Source organism: Haliotis asinina, chromosome 7, assembly GCF_037392515.1.
Source record: "Haliotis asinina isolate JCU_RB_2024 chromosome 7, JCU_Hal_asi_v2, whole genome shotgun sequence".
Taxonomy (NCBI): Eukaryota; Metazoa; Mollusca; class Gastropoda; order Lepetellida; family Haliotidae; genus Haliotis; species Haliotis asinina.
In genome coordinates this window covers 3,254,199-3,275,255 of record NC_090286.1, presented here as the reverse complement: position 1 = coordinate 3,275,255, position 21,057 = coordinate 3,254,199, and the positions used below count along the sequence as shown (strand labels likewise).

Here is a 21,057-nt window from a genome sequence, read left to right as displayed (position 1 = left end):
GCACAGAAACCTAAGTCTAAACAATTGTCTGTATGAAGTTATGTCCCTTTCTCATGCCTATGATCACTGATTCGGGACCATTCAGCTAACACACCGTGATATGAATGAAACACTTCTTTAAGTGTCTGATGATGTAAGTGTATTTCCTCCCTCGCTCACTCACTCACTCACTCACTCACTCACTCACTCACTCACTCACTCACTCACCTACCGAAACATACACTCGCTCACTTGTTATTTTGATTCGCACACTCCCCCTACCCGGCAGAATATATTTTAGACGGCACTCTCATGAAATTTTAGAATAGGTCACTTCTTGGGTAATATTTTTTATCAACATTTTACCTTTCGGTCACATATCAAACATGTAATATAAGGTATACAATCCTATAGGCACTTGATAATTGATTATCGCTCCATCATGTATGGTGGTGTTTCTAAAGCAATATAAAAATGCTAAATTCTATTCATCATCAAGGACTGAGACTTTTCCTAAGAGCCCTTAGAACATGTGTGCAGTTTGTTCACGTTTTAATTTCTTTCAAGCAAAGTCTACAATAAAAAAATATCAGTAAAGCCAATTTTTGTTATGAGAATTATACAGTTATGTATGTCTGCATATCCGTCAACACTCGTCCCTTCCCGAAACGTTCAAATGCTATTTGGCTTACCCTGCAATAGCTCCAACTCAGTGTTTCTCCTCTCTACAGTAACAGCTCATAAACAAAAAGAAATCTAACCAACCTTTTAACCTACAACAATATCATGAATTGAGTAACACCTCTGACGCTTACAAATCTGTATTCGCAGATGGATCCAAGGACGGTGGAGCAGTTACTAATGCCATAATTATTAGGTCCAGAGCAAAATCTTTTAGATGACCAGAATAAAACTTAATTTTCATAGCAGAGGCTCAAACATATATGAAGAACCAGTCTAAACATCAGCAGTATGTAATATTTTCAGATATTCCTACTTTTATATGGAATTACTGGTGATATAATGCTCTTGTACTGTTAAATACGATATCGATATGGATTTCTGTTTGATACCAAGGCATGTTGATATCATTGAAATCACGATGACTGATGCTGCAGCCAAACCCACTTCTTATCTCTCACAGTGATTATATTATTAACTTTAATTTTTCAGTCAGAGGGCACGGACCCATATGACATACATTTGTAGTACATACAACAAATAGTATGAATGGGTATGTAACAGAGCATACAGAAGTAATGCACATATAACAATTACATACATACACACACTTATATGCATGCATCCATCCATCCATAGATACATACATACGCACGCACGCACACACACACATACATACATACATACATACATACATACATACATACATACATACACACATACATACATACATACATACATACACACACACACACACACACACACACACACACATACATACATACATACATACATACATACATACATACATACATACATACATACATACATACATACATACGTAGTTGTATGTATGTTTTTGTTTTTTATATTTCAGTAATTAGAAACAGCGATTAGAGTGCATACGTGAAAGCTAACATGAGATTCACGAATGACTGTTGCTAGCATTCAGGTAGTACTTTTCTGGTAAGTATCTGGGCATACCAATAGAAATAGAATTCATTTTCCACATAGTCGTTTCCATGGTGAAAACAGTATTCGAACAACTGCGTTTCTATATCTAGTCCAATGTGTCTTCCTTTTTCAATCTGTAGGTTATGACACGGACATCTGAATCCTCTATGTGAAGTATGTAGCCTTCGACACCAATGCAGATAAGCAGTAAGTCACAAATACAGTTAATTTGGAAAGAACTGTGCTAACGTTGAAAATTGCTGCCTGTCAGGCGGTGTGTGAATTCATAAAGAAAATATTTCCAACAGTATCCAAATCCATTTTTAAATAGTATATTCTTTACATGAGTTACCGATGACATACGATCGACCTCCTTTAGATTCAGTAACATTTTATACGTTTGTCTTGGTAGTCTTTTGTCACCCATCTTACATTTAGTTGTATAGCTCATGTACTGTTTATGTCTTCCCGTCTCCTCGAGTACGGCATCTTTTGAATCAGAATTTGGAAGTGACGGATACCGTTTGTGATTTTACCTTGTACTCTTTCGACATGTTACCCGTGAAGGTCCCGGGGTAGAATAGGCCTTCATCAACCCATGCTTGCTATAAAAGGTGACTATGCTTGTCGTAAGAGGAGAGTAACGGGATAGGGTGGACTTGGTTGGCATATGTCATCGGTTCTCAATTGCGCAGATCGATGCTCATGTTGTTGATCACTGGATTGTCTGGTCCAGAGTCGATTATTTACAGACCGCCGCCATATAGCTGTAATATTGCTGAGTGCGACGTAAAACTAAACTCACTCACTCACTCACTCACTTTCGACATGTCTAGAGTAATGGTAGCCACACAATACTGATTCGTGGATTAACGATAGAATCAAATACGTTTAAGGCCGTATTGATGTGAAGTGATTAATAAGTACCTGTAAATAAACCGAATGACAAATCCAACTATTTGAGGAGGCTGCAGTTGCTTTTGGTATACCGTACTCCTGGTGTACCCCGACAAGACATTGCTGGAATATTACTAAATTATATTACTAATATTACTAAAACAGTGTGAAAAACATGCCCACTCACGGGCATATAACGAGCCGGGGTATTGATGGAGTAGTGCTCAAGGCTGCTCAGAACTCCCCTCACACACGTTTTCCTATCGACAGTTATCACAGGTTGTCTGGAAAGGTTAAGGAAACGTTGCCTAGTTAAATATTTACCAGTTCTGGCATTTGATTGGAATCCTGAAACGTTTGGAATTTTAGATATTATATTCTCAGTTGTCGATGATAAGATGTTTAAACTCAATTTTGCAAGTTTGTGAAATTGAAGAAATAATTAAACACTGGATGGGCCGATTTATTACTCCATTCGGGAAAACAGCTCGCCATTACTTAAAAGGTGCGTAGCATTCCTTTCAGTTTTCTTCGGGACAACAAGGATATAGAAGTATAAACGAACTGTTGCTTCCAAGCCTGTTGCAGAAGCGGGATTGGAATGTTTAATGTTTGCTTACATTGATGCACTGAACCTGACATGGATTCTGAAATATTATCATGACAAAAAGTGGAAACACCTGCTACCTACTACTGTTCCAAATTATTGCAGTTTGACAGTTTTGGGAAATGTTTGTTGACCGGTGTTAGCAAATGATGCTTGTAATATGTTTCTGAAAGATAGCGTGGCAGTTTTTTCTCAAAAATATATGTAACCATTGACCAGGGCCCCGTTTCGCAAAGCTCTCGTAAGCTTAAGATTCTCAAAGCATTGGTACCTTCTATGTTACAGTATAGGAGGTAGGGAGTACACGATGAAACTTAAGACATCTTCAGCTTACGAGAGCTTCGTGAAACAAGTCCCAGCAACGTAAGAAGAGTTCTTACGGTAATCACTCCTATATAATAGGATTATGTTATAATTACCATTATACTGGTTTAGCCAAATATTTTATGAAAAGGATATTACTAACATTGGCTGCTTGTAGAATGCTGATTGACATTTTATGTCTCTTCAACACTTTATGGTATTTTTTTCCAGATTAATCTTTTCGTTTTCAAAGAATTATTACGGGTTGTTCAGCTTGACCAGAGCTACTCTACATATGCATGACCCGTGAGGTCAAACGGCGCAAACGGCTGGTCGAGTTGGCGTGTAGGGGAGCTCGCAGCGTGAAAGGCCGAATAGGAACCATTAAACTATCTGCGGCTAATTGTTTAAAGAAAGTTAGCACATTGTTGATGCAGAAAACATTTTTTCTTCTATCAATTTATAATTTCATACATTAAAGATAATTGTTGTCAAAAGGTTATATTTTTAATGTTGCAAAGTACAAAGTATAAAATAGTGTGGTAATTTTCAATGTAAAATTTACTTCAGATGAGGTTCAGAAAGTCTAGCTAGGCTATAACTGTTATTAGTTTTCCTAAAAGTATTATGATTCTAAAAACAGATTACTTCCCTTGACTGTTAGTGTTGCTCCTCAAAGCACATGGTTTGTCACTGTCTCCATGTTGTAGCAAGATGTGGTAGTGGGCATGGACGCAAATGTGAGTAGCATTGTTTGTTATTATAAGACATTTCAATGCATAATATGGAGATGATGTTTGAAGGTTTTGTTAATTGTACATTTTATTGATATATTTTGTAATTGTAAAGGTTGAAGTAATTTACTTAGAATTTTCATGAAGTGATGTTAGGAATCATTTACTTAGCAAGTCTTTATTTTTGCTTTGTAGTTTTCTGAACCTCACCAAGCCAAAGGAGAGAAATGATGACTGTGACTATAGAATAAACTTTTGGTGCGAGTTGAGGATTTTTGTGTCTTGCATCCACACACATTGCTGACGATTTCTCGGCAATGTGATGTCAAACGACGACCATGTTTCGGCTGTTCGGACATGTTGACAATCACCTGACAAAGACACACCCCTTCACAATAATAGACCCTACCAGTTGTGACACGGTCATGCAATGCATTAGTATTCACTTGGTCAGGTCAAACTGAACAACCTGTAAGATTTATCAATATTTATGTAATACGATTGAAACTTGACAAAGATAACTTTATAGTGGGAGGCAGATCGCAGAATGTATGTATTACTTAGCTGCTTTTTTCTAAAGGAAGTTCGAAAGAATATCATTATGTTATGACTCAAGACTGAAGAAAATCTAAATATAACTAAAAATGGGAAGGTGAAATATTAGGAATATAGAACTGGCCTAGCATTTATCAAAGATTCAAAGCTACATCTGATCCAGGGTTAACGTGAATCCAGTACGGGTTACTACATAGAATTACACCATTCAAAACATACTTAATTAAGATGAATGTTGTAAATAGCAATCTTTGAACATATTGTAAACCAGAGCTGGTATCAATATTTCATCTGTTTTGGGGGATGAAGAGAAAGTGAATCATTTTGGAAGGATCTCTCCCAGTGGATTATGGTTATGCTGAGAGGTTTACACGCTACCAGGATTATATTCCTCTGCGATCTCTACGGTATGATCCGGTGCTATTTGATATTTCAGAACCCTTCCACAGTGATTCTATAGTTGACTCGATAACTTTAGTAGCTACAATTTACATCTATAAGTGTAAACTCATCAATCGAATCCGGATTTATCCGCACTTAAAAAAAGAATTGAACCATTACTGCAATGTAGCAAAAATCAGATGTTATAGCAAAGCAAGGTTTCAGTAATACTATAACAAAATGGAAACGATCTGAAAATCTTTTTCAGTAGCAAACACCGAATTAACATTTTATGCACTATTATGATATGGATGAGACAGCGAATGTTGTATATATGTGTGAAAAAAAACTCGGATGTTCATATATACCTCTTTGTGGTAATACGCATTTTTATTCCAAGAATTAAAAAAAAAAGTATGAAAAGTGACAGGTATCCCGAGACACACATTGTCAGCTGAGAGGAAAGCGTGTTCATTTCGAACTCGTACCATGCCAGGGAATCTCGTACCATGCCAAGGTATCTCACACGTGCATACATACACCAGGAACATTGTAACGTTGTTGGCCTTTTCTGATGATGTGCTACCCGCCATTCATCACTCACGTACCAAACCTTATCTCACTCACCCACATTCAAACACTTACTCACATTCATACACCTACTCACTCACTTACATTCAAACACCCACTTACTCATATTCAAGCACTCACTCACTCACTCACATTCAAACACTTACATTCAAGCACTCACTCACTCACATTCAAGCACTCACTCATGTATTCTGTCATTGATAGTGTGACGATATATCGGAATGCATGGGGACGTCCCAGTGTGTCGGGTTCATACACACCTCGGGATATCGTGTGACATTTTCGTAAACACAGAATACTACCGCTACGCGATGTATGTTCAAAAAAAATCCTACGAGTGGCACTTTGCCTGTATGCAACATGTACGGTCTAACGTAACACTTATCTTCAAGGAACTGTATATATATGTTCCACACGTCAGCTGCAATTGACTCGCGGTAACGCCTCGGTTTTTCATCTTTGACAGTATATATTAATTTTACATAATTTAACGTGCACATGTTGATGACGCTATATTTTGTTTATTTTAGGTAACTATTTACCTAGCTTACAGTGTCAGCAAACACCCAAGTCCAGATATTCTTTTATCTCAATCACATTAAGTAACAATTGTTTTACGTCATGCATCTAATACGCACAACAAAGGGCTGGGTTGGGTCCAAGTGTTCTACCTGGGTACTCCAACCCCTGCTACTCTACCCTAGATACCCGAAATATTAATTCCTGACATCAAATTTGTAAGAAATAGCAATATATTCTTCAGCTCAGAGGCTAAAAATTCGAGTTTTCCAATATCTTCATCATGTACTATATTCCAAACAACTGACTGTAAATAGTGTCTAAATCTTCAAAGAAAATACTATGAAGGAATAACATATTATATTTTCAATCTATTATTCACGTCGTCATGCGGTAAATCTAAAGTGTTGAAACTTGCATTCACAGTCAAGTCCCTTGAAATTAACAACCGGGATCCTTTTGACTCCTGTTTAAGTGAGTGCTTTTTCACGCCGCTTTGAGCAATATGCCTGCAATGACACGACGGGGCACTGTTTTAGTAAGTCAAGGTAAACGTGCACCTAATTAGTCTTGAAAACTGTGAAAATACATGAATTATGTAACAATATAATAATTCATAGTTAAATAGCAGTTATGTCACCAGTATATTGAAAGGGAGAAGCAGCCAACATGTTTTGCCAACTTAACGGGGACACGGGGACGTGAGCAGAGTTTTAAGTAGTAATGGAAATCATTAGCAGTCAATTTCAACACCAAAGCAGAGTGAAGAGTTCTGTAAAGCGACAACAAAACATTCCACACGGTTCGTTGTGAGCAACCCTCTATGTATTCACCTTGGCTGTGACACGACTGTCAGTGAGAGCCTAGTAGGAAGTAATGTCAGATCGAGAAGCGCGGTGAGGCAGTGTCTCAAAACCCGACGTGTAAACATGGAATGAATAGTTGTGAGTTAAACTGTGGGTGATACCTGCTCAACAGACGTACACCTCGGCTGCAGTTGTCCATTGAGTCCTCTGCGCTGGTTGTACGGCGACACGGACAGTGTGGATATAGAATGTCATACAGAATATAGAATTCTGCCATATAGAATGTAAGCGAGATACAACCTTCAATACTTGATTACCATAATTTTGAATTCAATTCTACTCATAATCTGCTCTTCACTTTGTATTTCTTGACGTAAGAGTCACTACTTTATGTGAGTATTTACGTCACATCGGCAACTTTTCGGCCATGTCGTAACGAGAACGTGTTTGATATTAAAATGTTATAAAACTGACATCAAAGGACAGTGAAACAACTTGAATATCATAGTTACAATAAAATTAGTGTGGAAAGTTACACCTAATGGCACTATTTGAACAAACAATTAAAACACGGGCTGAACACCGCCAACATCTAAAGGTAGATCACAATACTAGGGACCATGGGGGCTTACATTACTTTCACAACATGCCTGGGCCCCAGCTGGATTTAGACCATCCCTTGATCCGCTGGGGATGGTAGGAAGATCACTTAGCAGGGAAGGGCGGTGAACATGAAAATATACAATGCACAACGAAGGGTATACATTGTGCTTATTGTATATTTTTTTGTCAACTGAGACCTGTGAAAGTCTGGGTTAGAATAGGCCTTTAGCAACCCATGCTTGCCATGAAAGGCGACTATGCTTGTCGTAAGAGACGACGGTGGTCAGGCTCGCTGACTTGGTTGACACATGTCATCGGTTCCCAATTGCGCAGATCGATGTTCATGCTGTAGATCACCAGGCCAGATTATTTACAGACATATATATATATATATATATATCATCTGACAAAAGTGAGTGAGTGAATTTAGTTTAGCTCAGCAATATTCCAGCTCTTCATATATATATACATAGATAGATATAGATATAGATATAGATATAGATAGATAGATATAGATATAGATATAGATAGATAGATAGATAGATAGATAGATATAGATAGATAGATAGATATAGATATAGATAGATAGATAGATATAGATATAGATAGATAGATAGATATAGATAGAGATATAGATAGATAGATAGATAGATAGATAGATATAGATATAGATAGATAGATAGATAGATATAGATAGATAGATAGATAGATAGATATAGATATAGATAGATAGATAGATATAGATATAGATAGATAGATAGATATAGATATAGATATATATGCTATAGAGGAGATAGCATTTTCCTAATATGGGTGCACCTTCAAACAGATATTTAAAAGAAATTACTATATGCTGAAATGAGATTGCCATGTACATGGTTCAATAGTAGATCACTAACTTAATGAATATTTAAAGTAAAGTCTAACGAGAATCATAAAAACCAGAAACATACTTACCTGCTGCGAGGCTGAGACTGGCAATCCAAAACACAACACTGGCCCACACCGCCATTGTGTTACACTGCCGACAGACCAGGAAGTAGGTGACATATATAAGTAAGCATGTTTCTTGTGAAGCGGATATGAATGGACAAATCGGACTGACACTTAGATTTTCACATGACATGAAAGCTATCTGTTGAAGTTTTGTGCGCATAGAAATACAATCAGTAAAAAGAAACACACAAAAAAAACCGAAAAAACATTCAGGTTTGCCGATGGACGTTTGTCCATCAAATGATATCAGTTGATTAGTGTACTATACAATGTGTTAAAGATCCTCGGAATGTATTAGTGCATTATACAATGTGTTACAGATCCTTGGAGTAGATTAGTGCATGGTACATTGATACTATATACGACAAAGACTCAGGGGATAAACGAAGCATGCATGTTTTGAAACATTTACATACTATCGAATATCTCCCTTAGTATGTCAATATCTGTGATGAATGATGAATAGCTGTCTCTTAACTCGCAAAGATCCGGGATAGAATTGGTCTTTAGCAACCCACGCTTGTCTCCCATGAAGATCCGTTTTAGAATGACTCGTCAGCAACCCGTACCTTTCGTGAAAGGCGACTGGCTGGATCGGGTGGTCAGGCTTGCATGTAATGTGTCAAAGGTGTGTGTGTTTACGAACCTAATTTGTTCAAATCGATGTACTTTTTATAAACGTATGAAATTTAGATTTTATTCTGACGATTTTCATTTTCGTAGCATCCGGTGATCGTTTTCTTAGCATCCGGTGATTACGAGAGGTGTTCTACAAGTGATCGTCTGCACCTGGACAGTTACAAAAATGCAACTGTTTTTATGTTTTATTTTTTTACATATTCCCTGTCAAGCTCTAGCAAATTATTTTTGCCATGTGCAAGCCTCACGATCCCCGTTTTGTCTGACTTTTGTCTTTTCACCCAAACGTAGATATAAAAGTGTGTAAAAATGCAATTTGAAACTACAATTGCATGTTAAAGTGACTCCACCAATGATATTAACTGACAAAGCTTGTTTTGGAAGACACTACCTTCCCCCACTTTCAGATCGCGTAATCAAAAGGACAAAACATATTCTAATGTTTTCACTTATTCATGTATAGGGTAGGGTTCAAACGAAATACTGAATAGTCACACAAGTCTCAGCACTCACTATGTTGTAAACAGTGCCAACTTGAATGTCTGGACAAAGTGTTGTTGAAAGATTGAAATAGGGGTATCCTTTGAAATATGTATATACATCAAGCAATCCAAAACTTTGAATGGTGATTATGACGTGAAGTCATCCATACTATTCTGAACATATTTTCAATCATATTATCTGAGTGCAGGCCATCATCCAAGAGGTGCCAAATGACAAATTGTTTTTCACTTTCTGCAATGTTTAAAGAAATATTACACCCCAATGTGTTGTGATAACAGATATCTCGTTAACCACATTACCCACATATGTGAAATTCTGGATATGCTTTTGCTAATGATTTCTTCAAAAGAAAATGGAAGTTTTTCTAATCTTGGACATAAAGAATATAGGGACACCCTTGAGGCCGGCTGTTTTCTGCTTATGATGTCAACCACGTGTTTGGCTGATCCACACTCGGTTTTAGACAGACCGTCGTGACAAACCAAGTTCTTGTGTCAGTCTATTTTCCGAATCCATTTGGAAACATAAAAAGGATGACTAATTTATGCACAGTTTAAAACTGGAGTGAGATGATGAGGCCGTGTGGAAATATAACAATGGCAGATACTGTATCCTGAACGGACGTACATCTCGTCACGGTGTCATAATAGTAACAATCAGCTTATGAACGTTATTCTGGTCACTAACTGACAGATTCAAGAGTATGCTGTGGTTTCTTACATAGTCCTACTTTCTAAACTTTTAATATTGCAATCTCGCGCATGACAAAACAGTATCTTGAACTGTAGTAGTTAGTAATATACTTTGTGAGTAGCTAATCAGTGATAGTCGTGAAATACATTCTCTCAGCTGATGACGCAGATTTATCCTTACACATCCTGGTTAACTGGGGCAGTCAACGAATATTTTTTTTGTAATCAAATGACAACCTAATGCGCTGTTGATGCTGTGCTGTTACTTCCTGCACAGCGGGCATTGGAGACGCTGTGATCCAAAGAAGGCACAGTATTGTGTTTTGAAACAATGTGTTATTCTTATTCAGTTCATTCTTACAGAACACTTCCCGCCGTTTGTTTGCAAGCCTCAGACAGCGAAGATGGTATATTGCAAAGGAGAAGTATTCAAGCTTTCTAGCAAGAGAAGTCTCTGTTAGTTATAGCACAGCCTATAAATGCATTATCTGTCCAGTTCTTGGACCGTTTCTGTTCGAGTTCCACATGCTTTACATCAAGATATTGATTTTTATATACCCATGGAAACTTGGATAGTGATACAGACGTGATGATACCTGTTCTTCTATCTCCAACGTTCATTAAAACAGATTCATGCAAGATAAGAGGGTAGATGATGAATGAGGACCTCATACTGTGTTGTTTGTTTGTTTGTTTGTTTGTTTCGTTGTTTCTCTGGTCCCATGGCATCTTCTCGTTCAGTACAAAACATACAAATTCACTAGTATCAAGTTCTGTATATGTGCTGTATGCAATGCGATACAGGTGTTGTAAATCCATGTATTGCATACGTGGCCTTGCGATCGATGTCAAACTATGAATCGATACTAAAGCAAATGAATCGTGTATCGTATCGCACAAAACTCTAGGGCGTGCTTCGATGCATTGGTGAATCGTGACATTACTACTGTCCAGTACCCCTTCCTTGGACAATACATTGTCAGGTCATGGCATTGTCACTGTCAAGTAACACTTCTTTCGACAATCTGATGTCAGGTCATGACATTACCACTATCCAGTAACTCGTCCTTGGACAATACGGTATCAGATCATGACATTGCCACTATCCAGTAACCCTACCTGGGACAATACGGTGTCAGGTCATGACATCACTACTGTCCAGTAGCTCTTCCTTGGACAATACGGTGTCAGGTCATGACATTGCAACTACCCAGTAACCGTACCTTGGACAATACGGTGTCAGGTCACTTAAACACTGTTCAGGTCTCACGCTGACATTGGATTTATATTCATGTCGACGTCACCAGACACGACCCTGCCTATCAAGGAAGTGCAAATTGAATCGGGACGGATCTGAAAATATGACACATGATCAACGAACATTATCCTAGGATCAACGGTGTCCGCTGTCGGCTATATATGACGTATGCAGTACTAGTGTTGGGAATTACACGTTCTTAGTAAAGTAGAAATTCTGAAACCGCTGTGCTGAATCCCATCCACGATGGAAAACATGTAAAAGTGTGAAACAAGGTCAGCGATCTAACCCACTCAGCCACAAGGGAATCACAAATATGGAAGACTCACTACTGGTAGTCTAGATCACGATTGGTTTCCCAGAAATCTTCGTTTCCTAATACTGATAATTGAACTTTAGAATAGGTATTACATTATGTCGTTCGTGAGGTACTCCATTGACGGATCCAGAAGGGAGGTTCAGGGGGTTCCAACCACACATCCAACCCCGGGGGGTTCGAACACCCTGAACCCCTTCCTTTCAAAATTCCTGGATCTGCCCATGTACTCAGTAGGGTCATCAACTCTTGTAAGTTAAAGAATGAACCAAACTACTTCAAGAGTTATTTCCCGTGGCGGACCAATGTAAAAACGTTAGCAGGTAGAAATGACATTCTTCTGTCCACTGTACACAGCACTTCGAAGAATATTCAGTCAGGAGTTGGGACTGAGACAAGGCAGGAGTTGGGACTGAGACAAGGCAGGAGTTGGGACTGAGACGTGGCAGGAGTTGGGACTGAGACAAGGCAGGAGTTGGGACTGAGACAAGGCAGGAGTTGGGACTGAGACAAGGCAGGAGTTGGGACTGAGACGTGGCAGGAGTTGGGACTGAGACAAGGCAGGAGTTGGGACTGAGACGAGGCAGGAGTTGGGACTGAGACAAGGCAGGAGATGGGACTGAGACAAGGCAGGAGTTGGGACTGAGACAAGGCAGGAGTTGGGACTGAGACAAGGCAGGAGTTGGGACTGAGACAAGGCAGGAGTTGGGACTGAGACGTGGCAGGAGTTGGGACTGAGACGTGGCAGGAGTTGGGACTGAGACAAGGCAGGAGTTGGGACTGAGACGTGGCAGGAGTTGGGACTGAGACAAGGCAGGAGTTGGGACTGAGACGTGGCAGGAGTTGGGACTGAGACGTGGCAGGAGTTGGGACTGAGACAAGGCAGGAGTTGGGACTAAGACAAGGCAGGAGTTGGGACTGAGACAAGGCAGGAGTTGGGACTGAGACAAGGCAGGAGTTGGGACTGAGACAAGGCAGGAGTTGGGACTGAGACAAGGCAGGAGTTGGGACTGAGACGTGGCAGGAGTTGGGACTGAGACGTGGCAGGAGTTGGGACTGAGACAAGGCAGGAGTTGGGACTGAGACAAGGCAGGAGTTGGGACTGAGACAAGGCAGTGAGGTAAAGGATGCTCAGTACTACGTGCGATGGCCGACGACGTCAGATTGTTAGGGAAAACTGAAAAGCGTTGACAATATCAGAAATGAGATGAATAGCAGAGGTCGTCCTCGGGTATGTGATGAAATCCTTAGGCAAGAATCTCAAAGACCTATCTGGGCGAAAGAGTGCGGAATACCCCTATCGTTGATGAAAGATACACAAAACGAAAGGAATCTAAAGTGGTGTAGGGCTCACAAAAGTCAAGACTGGATAATGTTTTCTTTTCTGCTGAATGTTCCGTCTGGCTTTCACCGAACTGACTGGCGTTTAACAAAAGATGCTGTGAAATTCCTTAACTGATCATCTTCAAACAGCCCGAACATTGCAGAAATATGATTTTATGATTTTTTATATGATAATTTGATTTTCCAGCACGTTAAGAACCGAAAATGTTTAAGTTTAAGACTGGCCCAACCACAACATAGATCCTAGCCATTTTGAGAACGTGAAGGGATTAATGAAGGACAGAATAAACCAAAAAGGACTTAGAAATATTGACGACATGACGAAAGAAGTGTTAGTCTGTCACACGATTTTGTCTATGTGCACATGTCAGTCGGATTAGTGAGCAGTCATTCCCAGGAGCATTGATATCGGATGAAAGATGAGAAATAAATAGATATTATTTAAAAGTAGGTGATATTACATTTTGCGAGCATATCACTAGCTAGTGCCAATGCACATGAGAAAAAGTAAGATGTGTCCATACAGATGAAACATTTCCAAAGGAATGGAATATATCGTCACATTTTCCCTTAATTTTTCTTCATCATCTGTTTCCTCCTTAGCTTCATCATTTGCATTTTATCAATCTTGTAAATCAAATATCCCCTATTTTATTAATGGTATACATATCTTCCGACTCACAAAAATGTTACACAGCCTTTCTGTCCACACAGTTGATCCTTGAAACTGGTCATTTTACTGGCCACAGTGACATCCCCTGAATCGTGCAGGATGTGGTGTAATGTAATCACTCAATATGTGATTATAACACAGGTCATGCCTATTTTGTTCGTCTAAAAAGGCTATATGCAGTACATACCATAGACACTGTTCGTGATATCACAGATTGTCACACCATAAATAGAACAGATTTCCTTTGTGATCCATTGAATGTCGCTGTATAATTGTCTGTTCCGGAGCAGTATATGAACTGACGGCTTGCCTACACTAGCATCACGTTTAGCCGACCAGGAAGAAATGATGAGCCATGATGAAAAGTGCCCGGGGTGATAAATAGGAACTATTGTCACCAGTAAAGGAATATTCGTACACTTACTTTCATGAAAAAACATACCCACTGTAATAAGAAATATTGTTGAAAAAATACTCTTGGCGAACCGTGTTAAAATTGGCCTTCAGCAGCCCATGCTTGTCGTAAGAGGCTCGCTGGTTTGGTTGAGTCAAGCCGTCGTATATTGCCCAGACTCGATTATTTACAGACCTGGAATATTGTTGAGTGTGGCGATTGACAACCAACCCATCCCGGCCTGAGGCATTGTTCCAGTGCTTCCAGTATTCCCAATGGTACGCTTTAAGGTCTTTCCATCAAACTGTTTCATGTACAGCTCAAAGGGAATGTTTACCTGGCAATCCTTAGGATGTTTGTTCTATCAAAGTGTTTCATGCACTACCGCTCAAAGGGAATGTTCACCCGGAAGACTTTAGGGTATTATATTTGTCCTTCAAACTGTTTCATGCACTACCGCTCAAAGGGAATGTTCACCCGGTAGACTTTAGGATGTTTTTTTCTCATCAAACTGTTTCATGCACAGCTCAAAGGGAATGTGCACCTGGCAGACTTTAGGATGTTTGTTCTATCAAACCGTTTCATGCACTACAGCTCAAAGGGAATGTGCACCTGGCAGACTTTAGGATGTTTGTTCTATCAAAGTGTTTCATGCACTACAGCTCAAAGAGAATGGAAGAAGAGAATACATCGTGGTATTAAAGTTTCAAACACTCTGATTATAATAATGTTGAAATCATATAAAACAACCGTTTAAATCGATATCCTGGACGTGTATCTTGATCTTTTTATGAACATTTCACTATTTCGGGAAGATGCAGGACTTGTCTTCTTGAGGCATTTTTTAACAGATGTAGCGATTTGAAGTTTTGTTAGTATCTGTTCATTTCGTTCTGGCATATAAAGTATATAGACCTTAGAATTCTTGAATTGTTATTTGTTCAATATGCATTTAATCGTCATGTTTATAACATGTCTGTCGCTAATGTCACCTTGACTTCACACGAACCTAGTTAGCTTTTCACATGTTCTGTGTTCAAAGACATCTGCTCTTTTCAGCAGTGCAAGTATGTTATTCGGGATGTAGAGAATGATACGACGAGGTTTATTATCGAAAACAAAAAAAAAACATTCTCTTCTCATTTAATAACAACCGTGTCCCCCTTGGCCATCATCACCATCACCATCACCATCACCATCACCATCACCATTACCATCATCACCGTCACCATCACCATCACCATCACCATGGCAAGAAGTATCCTTACAGGAAGGCAACTGAGTTTAACTTTCCTTTCAGAGGAAGGAAGGGAATTGAGAACAGGCTGCATTTCATTCCCACATCCTTATCACGACTCTAATCTTAGACGTGTTCGTTTTCGTGAAACACATGAGAATAGATTTGTATCAGTCAAACCGAGATTCGAATTAACGACATGGCTTGTCAGTCTAAGGGACACAATTCTGCACGCTGGACGATTAATTCATTCGTGACCATCTCGTGGTATTCCGTGACAAGCCGAATAGTGTCTTGTGTCCCTCTACAAGGATTTCATATTGGCGTGGAAACATTAAAACTACTTTAAACAGAATATCATCAAAATAAGTATTGCTGTTTCTGTTTATACAGAAGTAAACCCATTTGATAGAATTAAAAGAAGGAGAAAACTTATTTGTTGCAGACATATTCTGACCTAATTATTATCACATGGTCACCTTTTACTTCCACCTCTGTTTTAGAAAACGCTTAAAAATTACATATGGGATTTGATTCACTGATTAGAGCAAATGCACTTTAATTTTAAAAAGCTATTTAAATCCCAAAGCAGAAACTCCAAATGACTTTTAAAATGTTTCTCAAACTGAACATTGTGTAACGTTTCTGTCATACCCCAAGTGGAATGTAGGCTGAATTCGCAAATAAATGTATGAATGACAGATAAAGTGAGACTGAAATATTCTCAGAGATGTGAAATATATGCCTAGTGTTAGATATTACATATATATGTAAAGAGAGATATTATAATTGTTTTAAGTGATTTATAATTGCAATTCCTAAACCTGTTCGAAGCGCGCTCACAATCATCACAACAAGCCCATACGATCGTCAGAACAACGCTTAGTTGGATATTTGAGACACGTTATGCCAAAAAGCACACGAGTGTATTTGAATCTTTCGCCATCAATCGCATGTTTTTCATCAAAAACTGCACATTAAACAACGTAATGCCATAAACGAGTTAAGTAATCGGGAATATTTTTGTCAAAGCACCGCGACCATTACACACACAGTGATTGGTTTGTCGTATTTTCGTACATAACAAGCATCGAGTAGGGGACGATTCTTCTTGGAGGTTAAAGAAAGCTCTTTCGTCACCACTCGCCCCTTTCCGTAACCTGGTGAACATGTGATAATAACTAGGTCAGAATATGTCTGCAACAGTACGTTTTCTCCTGCTTTCAGTTGCATCAAATGGGTTTACCTCATTGTACACAAAAACAGCAATACAATGTATGATTACTTTGATGGTATTAAGTACTATAGTAATCAAACAGGAATAGAGTTATCGTTTCTTTTTAAAGTAGTTCTGGTGTTCCTACGCAAATATGAAATCCTCGTTGAGGGGCACGAGTCGCTCTTCGGCTTGTCCGAATAACACGAGTTGGTCACGAATATTCTCGGATTGTACGGAAAGGGGCGAGTGTTGACGAATGTGGACGGGTAGACCACCCTTTCCCCAAAAACGTCGGTATGAAAAGGTGTAAGCTCCAACGACTGGAAGCGCTCGTAAAAGAAGCATTCCGTTCCCTCTCCCTCTATGGCGAGAAAATTTTGATATGCTGCAAGAGAGGCCTGAAAAGGTTTGAGTGCAAAGTCTCAATCTACTGGACATACCCAACGCATTAAAAAGATCAGCAGCAGGTGTTTTATTAATTTTTGTTTGTTTGTTGTTTTGGGTATTTTTGTTTTGTTTTGTTTTTGTTTGTTTGTTTGGGTTTCTTGTTTGTTTGAGCTTTTTTGAGAGATGGGGGATGTTTCTTTATTTTGATATTATTCTTATTTTACGCATTATTATTCGAGGGGAATTGTGGTGGGGGAGAGGAGGGAGGTTAAAAATACTTATTTCTTTTTATTGATAGATGTTTTGTATTGTTGGGTCGACGTAATGCTTCATGCATCTCCTAAGTTAGAGTACAAGTGAGTTTGCGTCTATGTGTGTGTGTGTGTGTGTGTGTGTGTGTGTGTGTGTGTGTGTGTTTTGATGTGCGTGCGTTCGCTCGTGTGTGTTTTAAACATCATTTTGAAGAATATTTCCAGAACCACATTGGCGTGCACAGACCTAGGTGATGCATGGCAGCGATTCCCACGAAGACAGGTATCAGGCCAGGGACCATAATCCAGGAAATCGGTGATTCGAACTCACAACCACCGTGTACAACATATTGTATAGTCGGCAGAGATCACCACGACATTTGTGTCGATGTTCTCCATCAACATCGTCTGTTCTATCACTGAAAACAGATACTGAGACATGCCAGCACACACGAGAGAAGTCCTGAACTATACTCTTATCTTAAGGTGTGTATACTTTTCTAGAATTATTGAAGCAATATGTTTTCTGAGGATTTTTGCCAAAGGCGAGAAAGACGTTGGAGGGGTAATACTGAATACTAAATGTATGAATTTTATAGCGGCCTTGTATTCAGTTCTTATCCGAGCTGCGGCACATCATGCTGACGTGAGTGAGTGACTTTGATTTGATTTTACACCTTTTTAGCAATATTCCAGCAATATTCCAGCAATATCACAGCGGGGGAAACCAGAAATGGGCTTCATACAATGAACCCATTATATGGGAGTGAGTGAGTGAGTGAGTGTGGTTTAGGCAGATGCAGATGTAACCCACAATTTGTCACTTTACCGAAACGAGCGACAGTTGTCTGATCGTATAGGCATGCTTTGGTGTGTTGTTTCAAAGTTCACTCTTAGGCCATTATGGTACACGATCGCAGGCAATAGCAACACGTTACGTCAACGTGGATCAGGACTGTTCCGCCGAACATGTTTTATCATCTAACCGAACACCTCAATGTTAACTTTGAAACGTTGTAGCGCGGAAAATGGATCATTATAATGTGTACCGGAGTTAGGCAACAGACAAACACAAACAAACTGAATTCCCATAGTTCGGCATTTCAAGCAGGTGACATGGAAAATGTCACCCCTTGTAAGTGGGGTACACTGATTGGTTCAACCAATCAGAAAACAACCTTTGTGTGTGAGGCTGAAGGAATGTAAACAAACAGAGTGTACATCATCCCTTGTATCCCTCGTTACCATTAAACAACTTAAAATGTCCACTCTATGTAGACGTTGCGAAGTTAATGAGTGTACTTTTACGCAATATACCAGTGACATCACGACAGGGGACACCAGAACCGGGTTTCGCACATTGTACCCATGTGGGGAATGGACTCCGGGTTGTCGATGTAACAAACGAACGCTTAACCTCAAGGATACCCTACCCGCTCTGGACCTTAACCTCGAGGATACCCTACCCGCTCTGGACCTTAACCTCAAGGATACCCTACCCGCTCTGGACCTTAACCTCAAGGATACCCTACCCGCTCTGGACCTTAACCTCAAGGATACCCTACCCGCTCTGGACCTTAACCTCAAGGATACCCTACCCGCTCTGGACCTTAACCTCAAGGATACCCTACTCGCTCTGGACCTTAACCTCAAGGATACCCTACCCGCTCTGGACCTTAACCTCAAGGATACCCTACTCGCTCTGGACCTTAACCTCAAGGATACCCTACTCGCTCTGGACCTTAACCTCGAGGATACCCTACTCGCTCTGGACCTTAACCTCAAGGATACCCTACCCGCTCATGACCTTAACCTCAAGGATACCCTACCCGCTCTGGACCTTAACCTCAAGGATACCCTACCCGCTCTGGACCTTGTAAAGGCTTGCGACAGTTAAAAACTACATTTCACTCCTATACGTAATGCTGACGGCAATACCGATAACATTAACTGTCACAGTAACTGCAAACGTATGTTTGAATTCACAACTTATCTCTTGCATGTCAGGCTAATCTGAAAGTGTATAGTCTGTAATACAATATTGTACAATGAACTAGGTCTTTAAACAGTTTTCTTTCAACAGTTTTCCGAAATAGGAAGCATTTTCTTCACCTTAGATATCGCCCGGAAGGCGAGGTGTCCGGATATGTGGGGTCGGGGTAGGCACATTGCCTCTTTACAAAGAATAAAAAAGTGTCAAGCATCATATATGATCAGCAGAGTGTGAGGAATAAATGATAAAAAGTCAACTGGAAAGAGAGTTCCGGTGAAGCCCAATCAGCTTGGTTTAGTAGTAGTAGTAGTAGTAGTAGTAGTAGTAGTAGTAGTAGTAGTAGTAGTAGTAGTAGTAGTAGTAGTAGTAGTGAATCTCTGGGTTAGATTGGGCTTTATGACTTGAGTAACCACTATGGGAAGGTAGAATCCCATATGCGTAGGTCGATGCTCATGCTGGTGATCACTGGCTTGTCTGGTCCAGACTGCACCAGTTGCAGACAGCCTGCATATAGTTGAAACAATAATGAGTAGGGCGTTAAACAAACACGTAAAAGTTGGTAGTAGAACACTCAAGATGATCATCAGCTTGCTTATTCATTCAAATAAAGTTATTTTGCAAAATATCGTCAAATGTTCAATTAAAAAGGTATCTGAACATGTCGACCAGAGTGGATGTGTCAATGCAGTGTGCATCAATACATAACCTACTGAGTGTAATCAAGTCATGTGTATGCGGGTGTGTTTGTGTGATAATGGAGATCTTTGACCTGAAGTATTTGACCTGAACTATTACTATCGGAATACAACCATCGAGAGCACCATAGACTCTCTCCGCGTCTAGACGTATTGCCGATTACACTCATCATACAGATTTTACAATTATTGTTACTAGTCGACCTTTTTGCCGCCAGAATCGTGAGGGGTATGTATGTATGTATGTATGTATGTATGTATGTATGTATGTATGTATGTATGTATGTATGTATGTATGTATGTATGTATGTATGTATGTATGTATGTATGTATGTATGTATGTATGTATGTATGTTTTGTTTTGTTTGATTTTTTCTTTTCTGTATTATTTGGTCTATTATTGGTTGATTTATGTTTTGCTTTGTTGGGTTTTTTTCTTTGGGGTTTGTATATATTTTGGGGGTTTGGCTTGTTGTCCTTCATCAAACAGCTACATTCTGTTCCAGTCCCATGTATACTTGGATAGATGCCATAGATACTAGATTACATTTGATGTAACAATACAAAGTATGAGTATAAATTGACATTTGAATATAATGAACAATTACGATAACGAGTTATAAATGAAATACAAGCGAGAAAATACTATCAGCATCCACTAGAAACATCTACCAAGAGCCATATACCAGCTATAAAACAGGTCTGAAGGACACGGGCTTCACTGAATGATTACACCTCTGTATCTGGTGCTCAGAGTACAAAAACAAAATTGTTCTGACTTCACAACTGTCGACGAGATCAAATGATAAAATTAAATGTTATAATATAATACGTAACCTTTTAAAGTCA

At 39.3% G+C, this 21,057-nt stretch overlaps 2 protein-coding genes across 2 annotated transcripts in view; one reads left to right on the top strand and one right to left on the bottom strand.

Moving 5' to 3' along the window:
• The window catches only part of LOC137291600 (uncharacterized), a 210,965-nt gene extending 202,334 nt beyond the window's left edge, over nucleotides 1–8,631 (bottom strand). Inside the window, exon 1 of the mRNA XM_067822983.1 lies at nucleotides 8,568–8,631. Within this exon, the coding sequence (XP_067679084.1) occupies nucleotides 8,568–8,622 (55 nt within the window). The 5' untranslated portion in view covers nucleotides 8,623–8,631. The remainder of the gene's footprint in view (nucleotides 1–8,567) is intronic.
• LOC137291607 (scavenger receptor class F member 2-like) overlaps nucleotides 1–21,057 on the top strand; it is a 251,613-nt gene that overhangs the window by 99,145 nt on the left and 131,411 nt on the right. The gene's annotated exons all lie outside the window — the stretch shown is intronic.